The 17,649-nt window shown below is 43.9% G+C and overlaps 2 protein-coding genes and 1 pseudogene across 2 annotated transcripts; 2 read left to right on the top strand and 1 right to left on the bottom strand.

Annotated features, from left to right (window-relative positions):
* The first annotated feature begins 1,282 nt into the window (after nt 1-1,282).
* On the top strand, nt 1,283-10,305 carry LOC112874098 (pyrophosphate-energized membrane proton pump 3). The gene is made up of 15 exons (XM_025937270.1): nt 1,283-1,679; nt 1,991-2,282; nt 3,132-3,335; nt 4,672-4,823; nt 4,898-5,045; nt 5,126-5,258; nt 6,326-6,498; nt 6,916-7,036; nt 7,298-7,485; nt 8,115-8,552; nt 8,828-8,992; nt 9,073-9,228; nt 9,315-9,426; nt 9,512-9,731; nt 9,909-10,305. The coding sequence occupies exons 2-15, from the start codon at nt 2,193-2,195 to the stop codon at nt 10,006-10,008; spliced, it is 2,400 nt and encodes a 799-aa protein (XP_025793055.1). The 5' UTR covers nt 1,283-1,679; nt 1,991-2,192; the 3' UTR covers nt 10,009-10,305.
* Nucleotides 10,306-11,232: 927 nt separating this feature from the next.
* Nucleotides 11,233-13,901, top strand: LOC112872822 (annotated as a pseudogene).
* Nucleotides 13,902-14,471: 570 nt separating this feature from the next.
* On the bottom strand, nt 14,472-17,246 carry LOC112874101 (probable N-succinyldiaminopimelate aminotransferase DapC). The gene is made up of 9 exons (XM_025937275.1): nt 16,792-17,246; nt 16,540-16,670; nt 16,349-16,434; nt 16,170-16,264; nt 15,942-16,038; nt 15,692-15,806; nt 15,430-15,584; nt 15,210-15,335; nt 14,472-14,879 (listed from the first exon to the last, which is right to left on the bottom strand). Exons 1-9 carry the CDS (start codon nt 16,971-16,973, stop codon nt 14,634-14,636), a joined length of 1,233 nt encoding a protein of 410 aa, XP_025793060.1. The 5' UTR covers nt 16,974-17,246; the 3' UTR covers nt 14,472-14,633.
* Nucleotides 17,247-17,649: the final 403 nt, after the last annotated feature.

Below are 17,649 nucleotides of genomic sequence, written 5' to 3'. Positions count from 1 at the left end.
GGGAAATGGCGAACCACCGTGCGTGACAGACAGGAACGAATGCCCGCCGGGGCAGAGCAGCAGTAGATCGAGCGCGAGGTTGGACTGAGCGGCCCGGCCCCGTGCCGTGCCCAACAGCTTGGAGCCGCATGGGTCCTGCACTCGGCGCGCCGGCGCGGCCCCAAGCCCGGCCGGCCTTGACGCGCGGCGCGGAGGAGACCCCGGCCTGGCGCGTGCGTACCGGCGCCGAGCGGCGGCCGTTGGTGGCGGCGTTGGCGACGGCTCGGCCAGAGAAGTGTGCTAGCTAGAACTAGAAGCCCTTGGCTGTTGATCACGTTGGTCGAACTTCCGAAAGCGCAGTAAAAAAAGATGCCTGCCTTTCGAAAGGACATTTTACTGACCACAAAACGACGCCTCTCTCTCTCTCTGTTGTCGGTCGACCACGTACTGTACTCCTCTTGTCCTGACCGCTGCCCAACTCCGCACGAGAGATACGGGACCATGCGAAAGCCATGCCGCGCACTTGCCAATTGGCAATTGCAATAGCTGCACTGCATGCCAGCTTCCTTTATGACCAAACAGAATCAAAATCGTGATGGATCCAGGTCACGTACCGCGCCACGTGCTACTCCCAGACGCCTCCAATCACTTCTAAATTTTCACCATGTTCACTTGAATATCGTAAATATGCTATGAAGTGCGGTACCACTTCTATTCTGCTCTAGCTCTGCCCTGACCAGAAGTGGAGCCTCCCGTATCATTATCCCCTATTGAGACGGCAACAGCTGTATAGATGTGTGATTGCATGTCCTTTGGGCCCATGCCTACTTGCCTAAGATTGTGTGCAAAAATTCAAAACGAAGAAAGGATCGTAGTTCTCATACCAAGAGTCAAGTCAAATTCGATTGCACCATTGTATTCTTATATAGGACTAGCAGAGTATCCGTGCGTTGCTACGAGTACTGTAAATTTTATCCGAACCTATATCAGACCATCAACTTTGTACTCTTTCACACCGACACTGATTGTCCAGGTTCGGATTGGGATTCCAATTGATTTATCCGGTTCCAATTAGAATTCTGATTGACTGATCAAGAAATTATTGGTTGCTTTAGAAATAGTAGAGATAGAGATTTAAAAGTTAAATCACACTTGACTATCAAGTAATACTTTTTTAGAATGTTTTTGTAACTTTCACAATTAAATCGTTTCACTGTTACAATCAAATTGATTTGAATATGAAGATATTCGGGATATCTTGGCCAGCCCAAAACCTCGCGATCACAGACGAATTGAAGCCCAGCCCACCATTTATCTCTGCTACTCTTCTGCTCCAACTCCGGCTTCGGCTCCGACCCGCCGCCGTCGCTGCCACCACCACCCGAACTCGTTGCTACGCGTCGCAGCTGCTAGCACTCGCTGACGGGTGACGTGAGGGCTGGGCGGGCGGCGCACCTCATCAGCTCGTCTTTCGCGCTCGCGGCCGCGCGCTAGAGTGCGGTGGTTCCTCGCGGCCGTGCGCTCGTGTGCTGCCGGTCCTCGCGGCCACGCGCCTGCGCCACCGTCAGTCCAGCACGCAGCGCCAGCTCTAGCGACAGCAGTCCGCAGGCACGCCCCTCTAGGCCAAGAGTCCAAGCTGCAGTTCCGGCCTGATCTGCATCTCGCTTCGATCTCTTGCTCCTCTGCTCCAATCCTCCAAGGTACACGATTTCTTCATTAGTTGATTAGTTCATGAACCTCGGCTTGTAATTATTTGCACGCGCGCAAGTAATGTTGCGCATTTTCAGCTTAAATTAGATACTACTTTGTTGTGTTTGCCTGAAGACGTGAACTTTGCCTAGTAACATTGCACATTGGATGATTGAAGCAGACCATACATTGTTGTAGACTTGTAGTTTATTTTATTATAACCAGAGTTCATGTTTTAGGCAACAATTGTACTTTATGCTTGTTTATCATGCTTCTATAGAAATGTTCACTACATTTAGTTTTATGGTATATTATCTTGTAGATTTTGTCGGGTAAAGGACATTTTCAATCAAAGAGAAGTTTGTGGCTGAGGCTGAAGAAAATCTGTATATGCTTTGCTGTTGATGAGAGGTGTCTGACATAGACTATCCAAAATTCAGCGCCAGGGATCAGGGAGTGACCTACCCCAGGGTGGGGAGTTCGTTCCTTTCCCAGTTACAAGGAGGACAAACTCGTATTCCATCATGATGGAAGAGGACATGGAAAATGGAAGATCATATCAGGAAAGACCAAGAACTTTTTCTACAGTACGAAGTAAATCATCTATACCACTGGTATGACCTATAGCTAAGCGTTCTCCACCTTTCATTCAAATACAAAAACAAACTTTCCGGCTACTTTGAAGCATATCAATTTAGCTTCCATTCCTGTTTCATGTGCTCACTTTGTGCATGTATTTCTTTCTTGCATGCTAATATATGCAACTGCACGGCATTTGTCCTTTGTCGCGACACTGTGAATTGTCCTTGTTGTTTTTGTTGATATATTCAGACTATTTTTTTTGGTGGGAAACAAATATCCACACTATTGATTTATTATTTTCTATCCCACCATTTTGTTGATGTCAACAGTTATCAAATATAAACCAAAGAACAATTCAGCATACTATGAATATTATAGCATTCCTTTTCCATCTTCCTATCTTTTAGTTTTATAATTATACTTATGAAATTTATCCATAAGATAATCAACTAGAGTTGTCCTTTTTTGCTCAACAAAAACAACAAAGCCTTTTAGTCCCACCTTTTTGGTCGAAGCAAGTTAGAATAGGCTAAAAGTTAACCTCTTTTTTCATATCCCAAAAATGGTCATTCAGCTAAAAGAAATAGCCAGGCTTACACTCTATATTATGCTATTCTGGGGTTTCAAATGAGTTGACCTGAAGTACTTTAGACAACATAGGTTCCATGCTTGAACTAGCCTTTTTCTATCAAAATGTGCACTGATGTATTATGTTATGTTTCAAGCTACTTGCATGGTTTATGGAATTCCAGGTCACAAACTTTGATAAATGAAAAATTGCTGAAGTGTACACTTCTGCTGATTGATTGACACACTTTTATTTAACATGTCATGAGCAACTGCTGGATATGTCTCTTACCCAGTCTATTTTGTTGCTACAGGTCTTCCGTTTGTTGATGAGGATAAATCCCCGTGCCTTGATTATTCTCTCTCTCTTGGTCTTCAGTGGTGTTCTATATGTGGGAGCCAGTACATCACCAATTGTGGTCTTTGTGTTCTGTATATGTACTCTCAGTTTATTCTTCTCTCTCTACCTCACAAAGTGGGTTCTTACCAAGGATGAAGGACCTCCAGAAATGTCCGAGGTATAGAAAGTGCCTCAGTTCAGCTCACTGATAATGTTCTAGTGCTTTCATTATGTGCACCTTCAATGCTTCACTTCTTGTCACATGCTGTTTCTCTATGTCTGCAATGTGCTTTATGCCACTGTTGCTGTCTTGCTATGCATAATGTGCTTTATGCAGTTAACTACAACCTGGAGCTTCTTAATAGTGCTCGTTTATCCTGCATATCTGATATTTATCTGTTGTGATTCCTATTATTATGTTGATAAGCTATACTAGATCCTGGATAGAACTTTATTTACGTTTGGCTGCCTGCTCCTTTATCTCTTGGTGTGGGTTGAACAGTGATTTTCTAGGATTACATTTAGCTGGGGAATTGTGGAACTGTGGATACTGAGCTACATCCACATGACTCGATGCAACTGAATTAGGCACATCACATCAATTAGCATGAGATCCTTTACTATTTTTAGGAAGTTACTGCAGAGTAGCCCATGCAGTAATCTAAAAGAACATTTTAGTAATATAAAATTACAGAATAAATGAAGCTGCAAATTATCGCTCATTTTTTTGAAAACGGACCAAAGAAACCAGCAAATAAGCATATTTGGGGCTCAGACTTCAAGCTACCTCTTTTCCCTGCTGTGCATCTAGACTTCCTGTATAAAAGTTGAACCTGGCAATATCTAAATTTCAAATGAAAAATTGAAAATAGTATCTAAATTTGTCTCCAAATGTAGTCTCAAAATATTATAAATTTTCCATTTTTTAGATATGTTTTATACTATTAATTAATGGTCAAAGCAGTGTCTTGGTGTCACTGTTTGATATGATAATTATTTACGACTGGATTGAATACTAGTTTTACGGACATTTTGGCACCAATGAAGCAACATGGGTGTGGTTATGCATACTATTTTCTTTGTATGGTATAATGATGATCCTATTGACTTGTGGATTTTGCCATTAACTAGATTTCATTATGTAACAACAGCAGCAGCAACAAAGATCCTTTTAATTCCAAGCAAGTTGGATTAGGCTAGAGATCAAACCTAATGTGAGCATCTTATTGGGAGTGACCGGTTTTTTATGTTGCTCGCCAAACCTATCAAACCCCCTTTTTCGAGAAGGGATCCCTCTTTTGTCCGGGCTTGGGATCAGCTATGCTGAAACAACATAGATTTCACTATGTAATTAATTTAATTTGGACCTGTAAATTCGCATTCACATTCCATACTGCTTCCCGTTCTGTTATTTTCTATATTTTGTTTTGTTTGTAAATCTGCTAGTACCATTGTGTTTTGACCTGTCATATTAGCGCTGTAGTGTGATTGATTCTGTTCATTCTCTTGTTCAGATATCTGACGCCATAAGAGATGGTGCTGAAGGATTTTTTAGGACACAATATGGAACTATTTCTAAAATGGCATGTATTCTGGCCTTTGTCATCCTTGGCATTTATCTCTTTCGCACTAGCACCCCGCAGCAGGAGGCATCTGGCTTAGGAAGGTAACTTTCTGCCATTATCTGAAACCTTAGTTGTACTGATATGTTGAGATCTCATGAATCCCATGATCACACAGGGCAACATCTGCATATATTACAGTTGCTTCGTTTCTCCTTGGAGCTTTATGTTCTGGAATAGCTGGCTTTGTTGGGATGTGGGTCTCTGTACGTGCAAACGTTCGAGTTTCAAGTGCAGCTCGGCGCTCTGCGAGGGAAGCATTGCAGGTATGTTTTCATTCCTTGCTGTACTTTCAGGTGATTCTCCTGCAATGGAGTTTGAAACGATGACATATTCCTTAAAACAGATTGCTGTCCGTGCTGGTGGTTTCTCTGCCATTGTGGTTGTTTGCATGGCTGTATTTGGCGTGGCAATACTGTACTCAACATTTTATGTTTGGCTTGGAGTAGATTCACCTGGTTCAATGAAGGTTACCGACTGTAAGTTTCTTGTACACAATACACCCAATATTCATAAGTTATGTCAGATGTAGCTATGCTCTGGTTGCTGGTCAGGTCTCACCTTTTTTCTGGGTTATATGTAATAGCTTACAGGGTTTAATTGTGTGGGCATGGTACAGGCCCTAACTGTACCACTTGGGGTTCTTACCCCTTCTTTCTTCTTAATATATTGATGCGCAGCTCTCCTGCGCTTTCGAGAAGAAAAAAAAAGCTATGCTCTGGTTGTCAATTGTTATATGGCAACGTTGCAAGGTTATAAATTGTGCTAACTGGTCATTTTATTTCTGTAATATAAGTTGGGGTTCGTACAGTTATGCTTCTCTAAATTTGACTTGTATTATGGTTTCACTTTTCACTTTTTAGAAGCCGTGCCCAACTTTCATCCTTGGCCACAGAGAACTTATGTGTATGACTGATAGGCCCGCATGTCAAGAACAAAAAAAAAAAACTTACTAATTTGATTTACTATTGTTTGGGACTGAGAAAACAAAACTAAAACTTAGTTATAATGATAATGTCTTGAGGCATTCACTTTTAATACTACATGCTTTAGTTATAATGATTGTAGAGTTCACATGTTTGCCTTATATCGTAGAGATTGACTTACCCAAACATTAATGCTACAATTCTCATGTGTCCTGCAATTGACTACAGCTTAGTAGAAAAATAAGGAGCATACTGTTATTCAGTTGATCATGCTTAGAATCTGATATCTCTACCTGGGCGGCTCTGCAAAACATTGTTATGTGCTCCTTCATCAAAGCTGCAAGCTCCATTCAATAGGTTCTCAGTTACAACTTATATGTAGAAGTGCCACGGCAGAGCAAGGTCCCGTCTAAAGGATTTTGACTCTATTGCAGACCTTAGCTTGTGTTCTTGTAGAGTTAGCTGCGCCGCATGTAATTTTCCTGTAAGGTCCTGAAACTGCACTAGATTACATTGTTCCAAGTCGTCCACCAGTTATGTGCTTTAGTTGCAAATTGCAATATCATTTTCCTATGTAAAAGGAATATTATTATGTTGCTTATTCATATGTTTTTGTGTAGTGCCTCTTCTCCTTGTGGGATATGGATTTGGTGCCTCTTTTGTTGCCCTTTTTGCTCAGTTGGGTGGTGGAATATACACTAAAGCTGCTGATGTTGGGGCTGATCTTGTTGGAAAAGTTGAGCAGGGAATACCAGAAGATGATCCTCGCAATCCTGCTGTCATTGCTGACTTGGTATTGATGTTCTCTAGTAAACATGACATACCTTTTCTTTGTCATATTTTTTTATTGAAGATAGCTAAATTACTTTTCTTTTGCGGAAAAAAAGATGATTCAATTGTGTTCAAATACACCTAGGCATTGGCGACGAAAATCAGTATTCATGTGCTTCTAAAGCTTTAGTAGGGATTGGTCGACGTCAGCAACTTGCTTTCCTTTTGAAACTGAATGAATGATTCTGTACTGTGCAACTATATGCACTAAGGTTTGGTAGAAATCATATGCACTCTCAAGGATTGAATATTTGTCTGTGCTGCAATACTCAATACAAGATTTGCTTTGCTCTACAACACTACAACTTGTATTGTTCTTGTTTTCTACAGTTCATCTTTGCTACTACATATGCTTGTGTAACAAAAGAAAACTACTCAGGTTGGTGACAATGTTGGAGATTGTGCTGCTCGAGGCGCTGATCTTTTTGAGAGCATAGCAGCAGAAATTATCAGTGCAATGATACTTGGAGGAACAATGGCACAGCGCTGCAAAATTGAGGGCAAGTCTCTTTTGTTACCATCCAATATTCTTGTCAATAGAACACTGGCCACAACTCGCAAGCAGTTGCTCATATTCTTGATATGATAAGTTCTCATTAATCTAGTTATATGCAAAAATATTCTTTGGATGACACTATGCATGGATGGTACCTGGTTTTGAATAAAATTAATAACTGCCATATCTTTGGTACAATGTACACACACCGCACCTTTGTAATTGCTCTGTTCTGGTCTATAATAAGCATTGTTTGTCATTGCAGATCCCTCTGGCTTTATTCTGTTTCCTCTTGTTGTCCATTCATTTGATTTGGTGGTGTCATCAGTTGGAATTCTCTCAATCAGAGGGACACGGGACTCTGGTCTCGTTTCCCCTATTGAAGATCCCATGGCAATTATGCAAAAAGGCTATTCTGTTACTATTATGCTTGCTGTTCTTACATTTGGAGTGGTGAGTCTTGTTATTTGGTAAATAGTTTTGCTGTTTGATTATGCTGTCCTGCTTCTAGCAGTAACATTTGTAGTTTTATACTGTTAGAACATTACACATTACACCATTTGTTCCCAAGGCTGGGTGCAGAAATCTCTTTGGAATTGCAATATGCAAAAGTGGTCTACAGCATAGTTGTTGAATATCTTTCATGCAGGCTTCCCATTGTCATCGTATATAATATGAGAACTTTTGAATGAGTCACTGAAACATCAATTACGGTGCCCATAGGATGTAATAATATATTTGAACTGAGAACAAAAACATATTACAAAGCATGAACAGAAGATGACCTCAGTCTGGCAGTTATTTATAACGAAACCATAGCCTTAGGATGTAATCAAAGGATATATGAACCGATAACAGAAGCATGTTACAAACCTTGAACAACTCTTGTTAAGGTTCTCTATAACTCTACAAGTCTGTAGTTTATTGAGTTGAGTCAAGTTGAGTCAAGTCTTCCAACTCACAGTGAACCGAGGCTGTGTTTGTGATGCCATGTGTCTTTCCCTTTATACCAAGTAACACTGTACCTTCTTTTTTTTTGCCAGAAGTTGCTTTATGATTATTGATCTGTGTTACATTTCCAGTCTACTCGTTGGCTCCTGTACACGGAGCAAGCACCTTCAGCATGGCTGAATTTTGCAATGTGTGGCTTGGTGGGGATCATCACGGCATATGCGTTTGTTTGGATTTCGAAGTATTACACAGATTACAAACACGAGCCAGTCCGCCTTTTAGCTCTTTCAAGTTCTACAGGACATGGAACTAATATTATTGCTGGAGTAAGTTTGGGAATGGAGTCAACAGCACTACCAGTTCTAGTGATAAGTGTAGCCATTATATCAGCTTATTGGCTGGGGCAGACCTCTGGCTTGGTGGACGAGTCTGGCGACCCAACTGGTGGTCTTTTTGGGACAGCCGTAGCAACAATGGGGATGCTTAGCACAGCAGGGTATGTTCTCACTATGGACATGTTTGGTCCTATAGCTGACAACGCTGGTGGTATTGTTGAGATGAGCCAGCAGGTATTACGCTTATACATTTCTTTTGTAGTTCAAACCTCCTTTTATAGTTCATAGCAAACAATCTGTAATATTAAATACTTTTACCATTAGGAAATTCCAAAACATTTCACAGTTTAAATAAAAGAAAGAACTATTGAAAGTATTATGTACTGTTTTTCTACCTATGATTGCTGTAAGGGAATTAGCTGGTTTAGCATTTGTGTCATGTTTATATGTGGGTGTTGATATTCTGTATTGTGTTCAATCATCTTAACTCTGACTGAGTACTGGTGCAGCCTGAAAGCGTGAGGGAAATCACAGATGTTCTAGACGCTGTGGGCAACACAACAAAAGCTACTACAAAGGGATTTGCTATTGGGTCGGCTGCACTGGCTTCCTTCCTCCTGTTCAGTGCATATATGGATGAAGTAGCTTCTTTCTCTCAATTGCCATTCAAAGAGGTATGCAGCATGTATTAGTATGCCATGTGGAATACTGAATTTATGTGCTCATATTCAGTAGCCTTGCACAATCGTTGCAGGTTGACATAGCAGTCCCAGAGATTTTTGTTGGTGGTTTATTAGGCTCGATGCTTATATTCCTGTTCAGTGCATGGGCTTGTTCAGCAGTTGGCAAAACTGCACAGGAAGTTGTTAATGAGGTCAGGAGACAATTTATTGAGAGGCCTGGTATTATGGTGAGTACATATGTTCTATCATGAAGTTATTCTGTTCCCTTATTCTTGGGAAAGCTGATGTCAACTTGTAACATAATATCATCCAGGACTACAAAGAGAAGCCTGATTATGGACGTTGTGTTGCGATTGTGGCATCTGCATCGTTGAGAGAAATGATAAGACCTGGGGCTTTAGCAATTATATCACCCATGGCTGTTGGTGAGTTTTTAGGCCGTATCTATGGTAACTAGCATTCTTATTTGTGTCCATGATGCTTCTATAATTCGATTTACATGGTTTGCAGGCGTTATCTTCCGGATTTTGGGCCACTCCACTGGCCAACCTCTTCTCGGAGCTAAAGTCGTGGCCTCAATGCTCATGTTCGCAACGGTTGCTGGTATTCTCATGGCACTCTTCTTGAACACCGCTGGGGGCGCCTGGGACAACGCGAAGAAGTACATCGAGACTGGTGCTCTTGGTGGCAAAGGCAGCGAGTCTCACAAGGCTGCGGTTACTGGCGATACGTAAGTTTCTCAGTTACATATAATGCCGTTCTATTGACACATAATTTGCGGCTATGCTCTTGAGCTGAGCCGCCTCGGCTGAGCTGAGCCTTTCGGTTATGGGACCGTGCAATTTTCTGGTTACGGATATAATTTATAGACGAGAACACTTACACGAGTACGCGTGTTGCGCTGCAGGGTCGGGGACCCATTCAAAGACACGGCGGGCCCTTCGCTTCATGTTCTTATCAAGATGCTCGCCACAATCACACTGGTCATGGCCCCGATATTCTTGTGATTGACCAACCACTCATCAAGCTTACCCTCGGAGATGTATCTACCTGACCCATTTTTAGCATCACTAAATGTTGTACCCAGAGAAAGAATCAGTGCCGGCATTTCACGGTGATATTGTACGGATGGTGCAGACATCGGAGAATACATATATTTGTGAGGAGATTACTGAACTTGTTCGCCCGAATGTCTTGTATTTGTGTACTGGAACAGTTTGGCAGCGTTCATTCTTTATGCCGGATGCAACTTCATTTATAAGGTCAGTAATCTCTATCTCTACCTCTACCTAGTTCTAAAGCAAGGATTGATTTGTTGGTCCGTTTTGGGCTTGGGCTGTATTTTGTTTCGTGGGCCGAACTTGTGTTTTTTTTCCTCTACGGCCCGTGTCTCTCTTTTTTCTCTCTCCCACGCATGCTATTCTCTCCTCCCCGATATGGCGTTGCGACTCACGCGCCTGCTCCCCGTCTCGGAATCCGCTGCCCCCCAACCCCCGTCGCCGCCCATGCTCGCGATGCTAGCACCGGCGGCCGGACATGCCGCCGCATCTTATCTCTCTGCGCCGCCACATCTTGCTCATCCTCTCCGCTGCCACCGCTGGCTGTCGTGGTTCGCAGCGTGGTTTATCGTCGCTGCACCCCAAGTATCCAATAGTCTTCGGGCTCTTGCCTCGACCTCCAGTCGCAGCATGGCCTGCCTCCTTGCTTTTCTGATGGATTTTGATTGAGCGAACAGCGACAGAGATCGAACCAAGGAACAAGGAAGGGCATATGAATAGAATCAATAGATAAATGAGCGTAGAACGTTGAGCTCTTCATGTATCTCACTATCTCACTGATCATGGCCCCCATTGTTTTAGGGTCAAGCTAGCTGTTAGTGACCAAATACGCTATGAGCGGGGAGATACGCGACCTGGGTATGATAATGGTGTGGGAGCTCCGTTGAGTTATTTTTTTACGGAAAATGTAGGACCCACCTTAGATACTTGTTGGACTAAAAATTACCGTGTGTCGTTAGAGATGTTTTTATGTAACACAAATATTAAATTAAAATAAAAAATGAGGAAAGGACGGTAGTGATGTCCGTGTCTTAGCTTAGTTTTTAGCATTTTTTGTGTGCACAAAATTATAGCGGCAATACTACAACTATTATTATTTTAATTATTACAGTTTTACATCACATACGCTTAACATTATAGTCTAATATGCTTTATACATATGACTTTTTCCCGTAGCAATGCACAGTATATTTGCTAGTTTATTTCAAACAGAAAAAGAAAGAAATTGCTGCCAAAGCCAAAAACAAATCGGCTTCGAAAAGGGAAGGCGTAACAATTCAGGATAGGCCTTAGGCGTCTCCCGGCCCATGAAGGCCCGTTCGTACTCAACTCGAAAACCTCTAAAGAAAAAGTGACTTGAGCCCAGCCCTCCACCCCCCAACAGCGCCGCGCCGCCCCGCCGCCGGCCGATTCTTCTCTTCTGTTGGGAAAGCTCGAGCGTGACACGGAGCGGTGGCCATGGCGGACAGCAATCTCGGTGTCCAGGAGCTGCCCGACGAGGTCCTCACGGAGATCCTCGTCCGGCTGCCGGCCAAGTCGGCGGGGCGCTTCCGCTGTGTGTCCCGCGCGTGGTCCGCCATGCTCTCGTCGGACTACTTCGTCGACCTCCACGCGCGGCGGGCCAACAGGCCGGACCACCCCAGGCTTCTCCTCACCGCGGTTGGGTTCTCCTACGACGGCTACTTGTATTCATGGCAGCCCGGAGGTGCGGTCGAGAAGCTCATGCCCGACGAATTCGGGGGAGGGGTAACCGTGCCTCTCACCAAGCCCTGCCGGGGCCTCGTTCTAGTCCGGGCCTCTAACAATGGCGGTTATTTCGTCTTCAGTCCTTCCACTGGTGAGGCCCTAGCTCTTCCCGACAGTGAAGTGCCACTGAAGATGAAGGTGCGCTTGGGACTTTCAACATGCCTAAACCCGAGCTGCCGTTCTACATAAGGGTATCTTACGGCCTTGGTTACTGCACATTGAGGAAGAAGTATAAAGTAGTGCGCTTGTTCTCCAATTGTGAAGCTGGAGGTGGAGATGATGAAATTGCGCCTGCAAGAACCGAGGTCTTCGTCCTCAACACACCTGGTTACTGGAGGCCTAGTGCTGAAAACCCTTCTCCGTGCTCCGTGAAGGAGAAGAACTCAGCTGTCTTCTTAAACGGGTACCTGCACTTCCTATGCTTTGATGGTGGCATCACCACCTTCAACATCAGCGATGAGACCTTTGGTTCGTTGCTGCTGCCACCAGATTTCGAGAATGTGGCGTCTGTGCTGACAGAGCTGGATGGGTGTTTGTGTCTTTGTTATGGAGAGCCGGATAGTGAAGATCCTATCCATGTATCTGTACTGAGAGATTACGAGGAAGCCCGGTGGGAGAAGTTATGCTGTATTGATCGAACTGCTTGGCCAGAATCTGAGAGCATGCTGCTGAACTCGCTCTGGATTGCTCCAATTGGTATATAGTACTCAGGCGGTGGACGAAAGATCATGTTCGGGACAGGTTCTTGCAAGGTGTTTGCAGTAGACCCTGATGGTGGCGACCCAGAGATTTTATTCACACCAGAGGATACCATGGTTGGAAGTTGTGAGGATGACGATTTACCAACGTTTGTTCTATTAGAGGAGAGCCTCGTGCCCGTGGGCGTCACAGTTGAGGACATGGTCTTCTCATCGCCAACAACTGAAGCTTGGTTTGACATCCTCAAGTGGCTGCCAACATGTTCTGTTTTGGAGCTAAGATTAGTTTGCAGGGAGTGGCGCGGTATGATCATGACTGATTGCTTTACCCAATCACATGTTATCCATGCAAACTTGATAAGGAGCCCACGGGTTAAGTTCATCGTGGATCCTCGCTTCGGTTGCTATATGGATCTGGATGAATGGATTGGTCAAGATGAAATATCACCAGACCTTGATCTTGTATGTTCCCAGCCTTGCCATGGCCTCAATGTTGGGAGCTGCTCATCCTGGGATTTCGTATGCAATCCTACCACAGGTTATTTAAGCACATAGAATTTGATGATAACGATGGTCCATTTTTTGCTGGTCGCATCGGGTTGGGGTACGACACAGAGATTGAGAAGCATGTCATGGTGCATATTACCTACGAAGAGAAGAACCTGGAAACTAGATATTATAAACTGCAGTGCAAAATGAAGTATGTAGATGCCTGGGAATGGGATCCAATAGATCCTCCTTCTAGACCAGTAGCTGGCATACCGCCGACCTTCGTCAATGGCAAGATCTACTGGATGGTCGACCCTAACCTCGGACCAGTCTCTGCAAGATGCGAAATCGTCGCATTCAATGTCGAAACAGAGGAATTTGAAGTCCTGCAAGGTCCATCGTGCACCCATGGTAGTGGGCATATGACCATCCTCGAGCTTCACGAAGCACTTTGTATTTCCTATTCAGACCAGAGGAGGAACACGGTCAACCTGTGGATGATGAAAGATGACGGTATCTGGTTAATGGAGTATCATATAGTGCTTGACAAGTTAGCGGAGAACGCTGCACCATTGGCTGTTGATCCAACAGATGGACGGATTTTGCTCAACACTGGTTGGTCATTGGGCTACTATGACCCCAGGACAGCAGCATTTGAGACCATCTACACCAAGGGCTTTCCGGACTTAAAGTTCTATCCCATTGTCTGCCATGAAAGTTTAGTCTCCCGCTAAACTAGGTGAATGAAGCATTAACAAAGCTTAGCAGAGCATTTGTACAAGAAAATGTTTACGCCTGGATGTTTATGTCATGAGTCATGGAACCATGACTTTAGTTTCCTAAGCATATGTCGAGCACTCGTATCTTGTTTGAAAGGATCATGTTAAAACTCAGCTATTCTGCGTTCACAGATTACTGATATAGCTTAGCACGGAACCTACCTTTATTTGCATTTTGAGTTTCTACAGTATGAACGAAAAAGGTTAGTATTTTGGTTGTATCTTTGTTTGAAAAGGAGCATGTAATATTAACTCAGCTCTTCTGAGGCAAGGTAAAAAATGAGCCTATTTTGTGATGAAACCTATCTTTATCTGCATTACAGACAGTATGAATGAGTGGTCAATATTTTTTTTTGATGGAGAATGGTCAATATTTTGGTTGTATGAGCTAGTAGTTTTGGTACTTCTGAGATTCATTAGTTTAGCATTATTATTTTTCTGTTTGACTATCGACGGTGGAAGAATTCATTTGAATTGGACATGTTTTCATTTTACTGTCAATTGATGCCCTCACTGGTTCTTATTCATCTGAGACATGTCTCAATTTTATTGTCAGGAGAAGAGATGAATGGCCCGAACGGTTCTTATTCTTTTGTGCTTGTTACAGTGAACGTAAGAACTCAAAAACCGTTTATATTTATAGATGGCCCGACAAGATTCTATCATAGTGTACATCATCCTTGTAATCATTTTGAATGCATGAGAAAAGGATGAAATGTATCAAAATATAGGTTCCTTTCTTTGTTCTTGTTGTCCATGTAAAGAAGCATGGCATAACATCAAACTTCTATCCAGAAACTACAAAAAGAATAAATCTATTCAAACAAAACCGCACCAAGTCGCACATTCAAGCAGAACCGCATCAAGGAGAGGCAGAGGCAGTCTGATCTTCTTGTCTGCCACTGCCAGTAAGCCACGTCTTTCCCTTGGTGTCCGCCAGCTTTCTCATCCTTAGAGCAGCAGCCATCAGTGTGGCATCGCTCTTGCAGAACGCAAACCTGACGTACCGGTGATGGTAGCTTTCACCGTCACAATTCCTGTGGAAGAACCCACGGCCAGGCACGACTGCCACACCGGCGTCATTGATCAAGTTCGTTACGAAATCCATCTGCGTTTTGTTTTGATGCGCCACTGGTTAGAATGCTTGATCAACATGATTATGGATGCAAGCTGATCCCGAAACATACATTGATGCATCCTGATTGTCTACCGCATTGATGCATCCTGATTGTCTACCGATGCTCAGTAATAAATTCAGACAACCTTTGTGAATGAATAATACAAAAGGCATGTAAAAGCACCAGTACTAGAATATCATGTTCTGCACATAAATTTCCTGCACCAACTATTAGTTGCTCCAAATTCCATAAGTGTCAGATATTAGTGCCATCTCCTATTCATGCTTCAGATAGTTCAGGATCATAGCATAGGAACTCACATCAGAAATTTGCCAGGACCAGGGCAACTCAGCAAAAACAAAGACTGAACCTTGTGGCTTGAAGCTGATGTGAAAGCCAAAATCTTTCAGCAGCTGAAGGATGAAGTCTCTTCTCACCTCATAGTCCTTACCAAAGTAAATACAGTTATATAGTGAGAGAATTCGATTTGAAATTCTCGTGGTAAATTGGTAAACGTTAGAGGTTAGCGTGAAGGCTCACTTTTTTCAGGGACGAATAGAAGTCGGGTGTGCTAGTAAGTGCGATCAATGCAGCTTCTTGGAATGGTGCAGGAGCTGAATCAGTTAGTTTGACGTGGATATTTCTTATTGCTGAGGCAATGCTTGCTGGAGCACAAGCCCACCCAATTCTCCAACCTAGTCAATCCAGGCAGTAGTTTTGTCAAATTCCCTCACGATAAGTTGCTATTTATATTGTAGTTTACATCAAAACAAACATCGTGACAAATTTAAGTCGAGCTCACCAGTTACACTGTAAGTTTTAGACAGTGAGGATGTGATGATGGTCCTCTCTTGCATCCCTGGAAGAGAAGCCAGTGAGATATGCTTGTTCTCATCATAAGTAATATACTCATAAACCTGGAAATATTGAGATACATTAAGGCAACATGTTGATGAAGTTTTGTTTCAGAAGTCTATTTACAAAGCTGACATATATACTATATGCAATGAAAGAGAGGAAAGAGGTGCCTTTGCTGCTTGTTGCAGATCTACCTCATCAGTTATTGCAAAGCAGTCCGTCTTCTGACAAGCTTGGGCAATAATATGCAACTCCTCTTTGCTGAAGACCTTCCCTGTTGGATTGTGCGGACTGCAGGTGGTGAGATTATGGAACTCGGATCAGTCAGCATGTCCTGTGCAAACATCTCCATATGCTGATAACAGCATCAATCAAACATACAGCCGATCCAACAAGCACTGGTAGTGGTAGGAATCAATCACCTGTTCAAGACCACCGCCTTCGTTCGACTTGTAAAAGATTTCAAGAATTCATCTTCGTTCAGAGTCCAAGAAGGTGGATCCAAAGGCACATACACCTAACAATGAAGACTCTGAATTCTGAATCACCGATTTTGCTAGACTTAAAAACTCTAAATTCTGAATTAGAAAAATAATCTTACAGGGACACCTCGGGCCAGTTCAATGCATGTCTCGTACGTTTCGAAAGCAGGGTCGAAGAGCAGAACCTCGTCCCCTGGATCTATTACTGCATTGCATAAAAAGAAGAAATCGCATATCCATCAACAAAATCTGTTCTGAAACCACCATAATTCAGTAGCTCGTACGGAATGTGCATTAGCTGTACTAGTACTTGCAAAGATGGCAGCGGCGAACGCTTCCGATTGCCCGCAGCAGATGACGAAGTCCGTGAGCGGGTCGACGTCGAGGCCGTGGTCCCGTTTCGCCGTCTCCGCGAGGATGTCGCTGATCCCCTGGACATGCCTACGCGCCGCCGCCGGCAGTCGTCAGTCAAGGCGGGGTGGAGGCATTCTCACCGAAACATGCGCTGGACGGCAGCGAGCGAGAGAGGAGGTGGTGGGTGGGGCGGGATGCGGAGACGGACCTGTACTGGTTGTGGTCGGCGGCGATGGCGGCGGCGGCGGCGGCCTTGACGTGGGGAGGCGCGGGGAAGTCCGGGAAGCCCTCGGCGAGGTTGACGGCGCCGACGCGCTGCGCCAGGTGGGACAGCTGCTGGATGGGCGATGGCGCGGACCGCCTCGACGCCGCCGACAGCCTCCGCTCCATCGCGTCGCCCCGCGCGCGCGCTCCGGCTTCGCAGCGTGGTGGGTGTTCGGATAAGGTGAGGTCAGCACAGCTGAGCTGAGCTGATGAGCTAAGCTAAGCTAGCAGTACGCTATCCCCGCGCGCGATCTGGGAGAGGGGATGCTGGTGTGCAAGCGTCACGTGATGCCAGTCACCTGATCGGCAGCTTGCAGCTGCAGAGCTGGGACGCAGACGATGATGACGGTGCAGGGAGAAAGGCAGCGGAAGGACGGGTCAGCAGGCACTTTGGAGGGAGGAGAAGAGACGACAAACAGTAGCAGGCTGCAAAGCTTGGCGTTGCAAATCAGGAAAAAGAATAGGATGAGGATCAACTTTAAACACAAATTTCTTTAAAAAAAAACTTTGAACACAAATTTGCAGATGAAAATGAAATCTGTTGTCTCAGTCTGTCAAAATTCTTTAGATCAAAATGAATCTGATTGAACCGGAGTATGCTATTCACATGCACTTCGAAAGCTATCCCCACTAGTGGATTGAAAATTGGCGCATACAATTTGCAGTCAATTTATTTTATCGAAGCATTAAAACTCCGCACATGAAAATTGAAGCCCGCAATTACAAGACAATTGTTCAAGTTCACTTTGAAACTTGTAAATGAAAATTGAGGTACGCATGCAATTTGCAAGACAGTCGTTCA

This window comes from Panicum hallii, chromosome 9 (genome assembly GCF_002211085.1).
Source record: "Panicum hallii strain FIL2 chromosome 9, PHallii_v3.1, whole genome shotgun sequence".
NCBI lineage: Eukaryota > Viridiplantae > Streptophyta > Magnoliopsida > Poales > Poaceae > Panicum > Panicum hallii.
The sequence above is the reverse complement of the archived record's forward strand: the minus strand, read 5'-3'. Positions and strand labels throughout refer to the sequence as shown.

Bases quoted from the DNA above. Each gene is read 5' to 3' on its own strand.
- LOC112874098 (XM_025937270.1), top strand. From the start codon at position 2,193: ATGATGGAAGAGGACATGGAAAATGGAAGATCATATCAGGAAAGACCA. The intron at 5,046-5,125 runs GTATGTTTTCAT...TCCTTAAAACAG, and splicing joins CTGCGAGGGAAGCATTGCAG to ATTGCTGTCCGTGCTGGTGG. The intron at 5,259-6,325 runs GTAAGTTTCTTG...GTTTTTGTGTAG, and splicing joins TTCAATGAAGGTTACCGACT to TGCCTCTTCTCCTTGTGGGA.
- LOC112874101 (XM_025937275.1), bottom strand. From the start codon at position 16,973: ATGGAGCGGAGGCTGTCGGCGGCGTCGAGGCGGTCCGCGCCATCGCCC. The intron at 16,671-16,791 runs GTCCGTCTCCGC...GGCGGCGCGTAG, and splicing joins GCCGACCACAACCAGTACAG to GCATGTCCAGGGGATCAGCG. The intron at 14,880-15,209 runs GTGAGTTCCTAT...AACAAAACGCAG, and splicing joins GGTCCTGGCAAATTTCTGAT to ATGGATTTCGTAACGAACTT.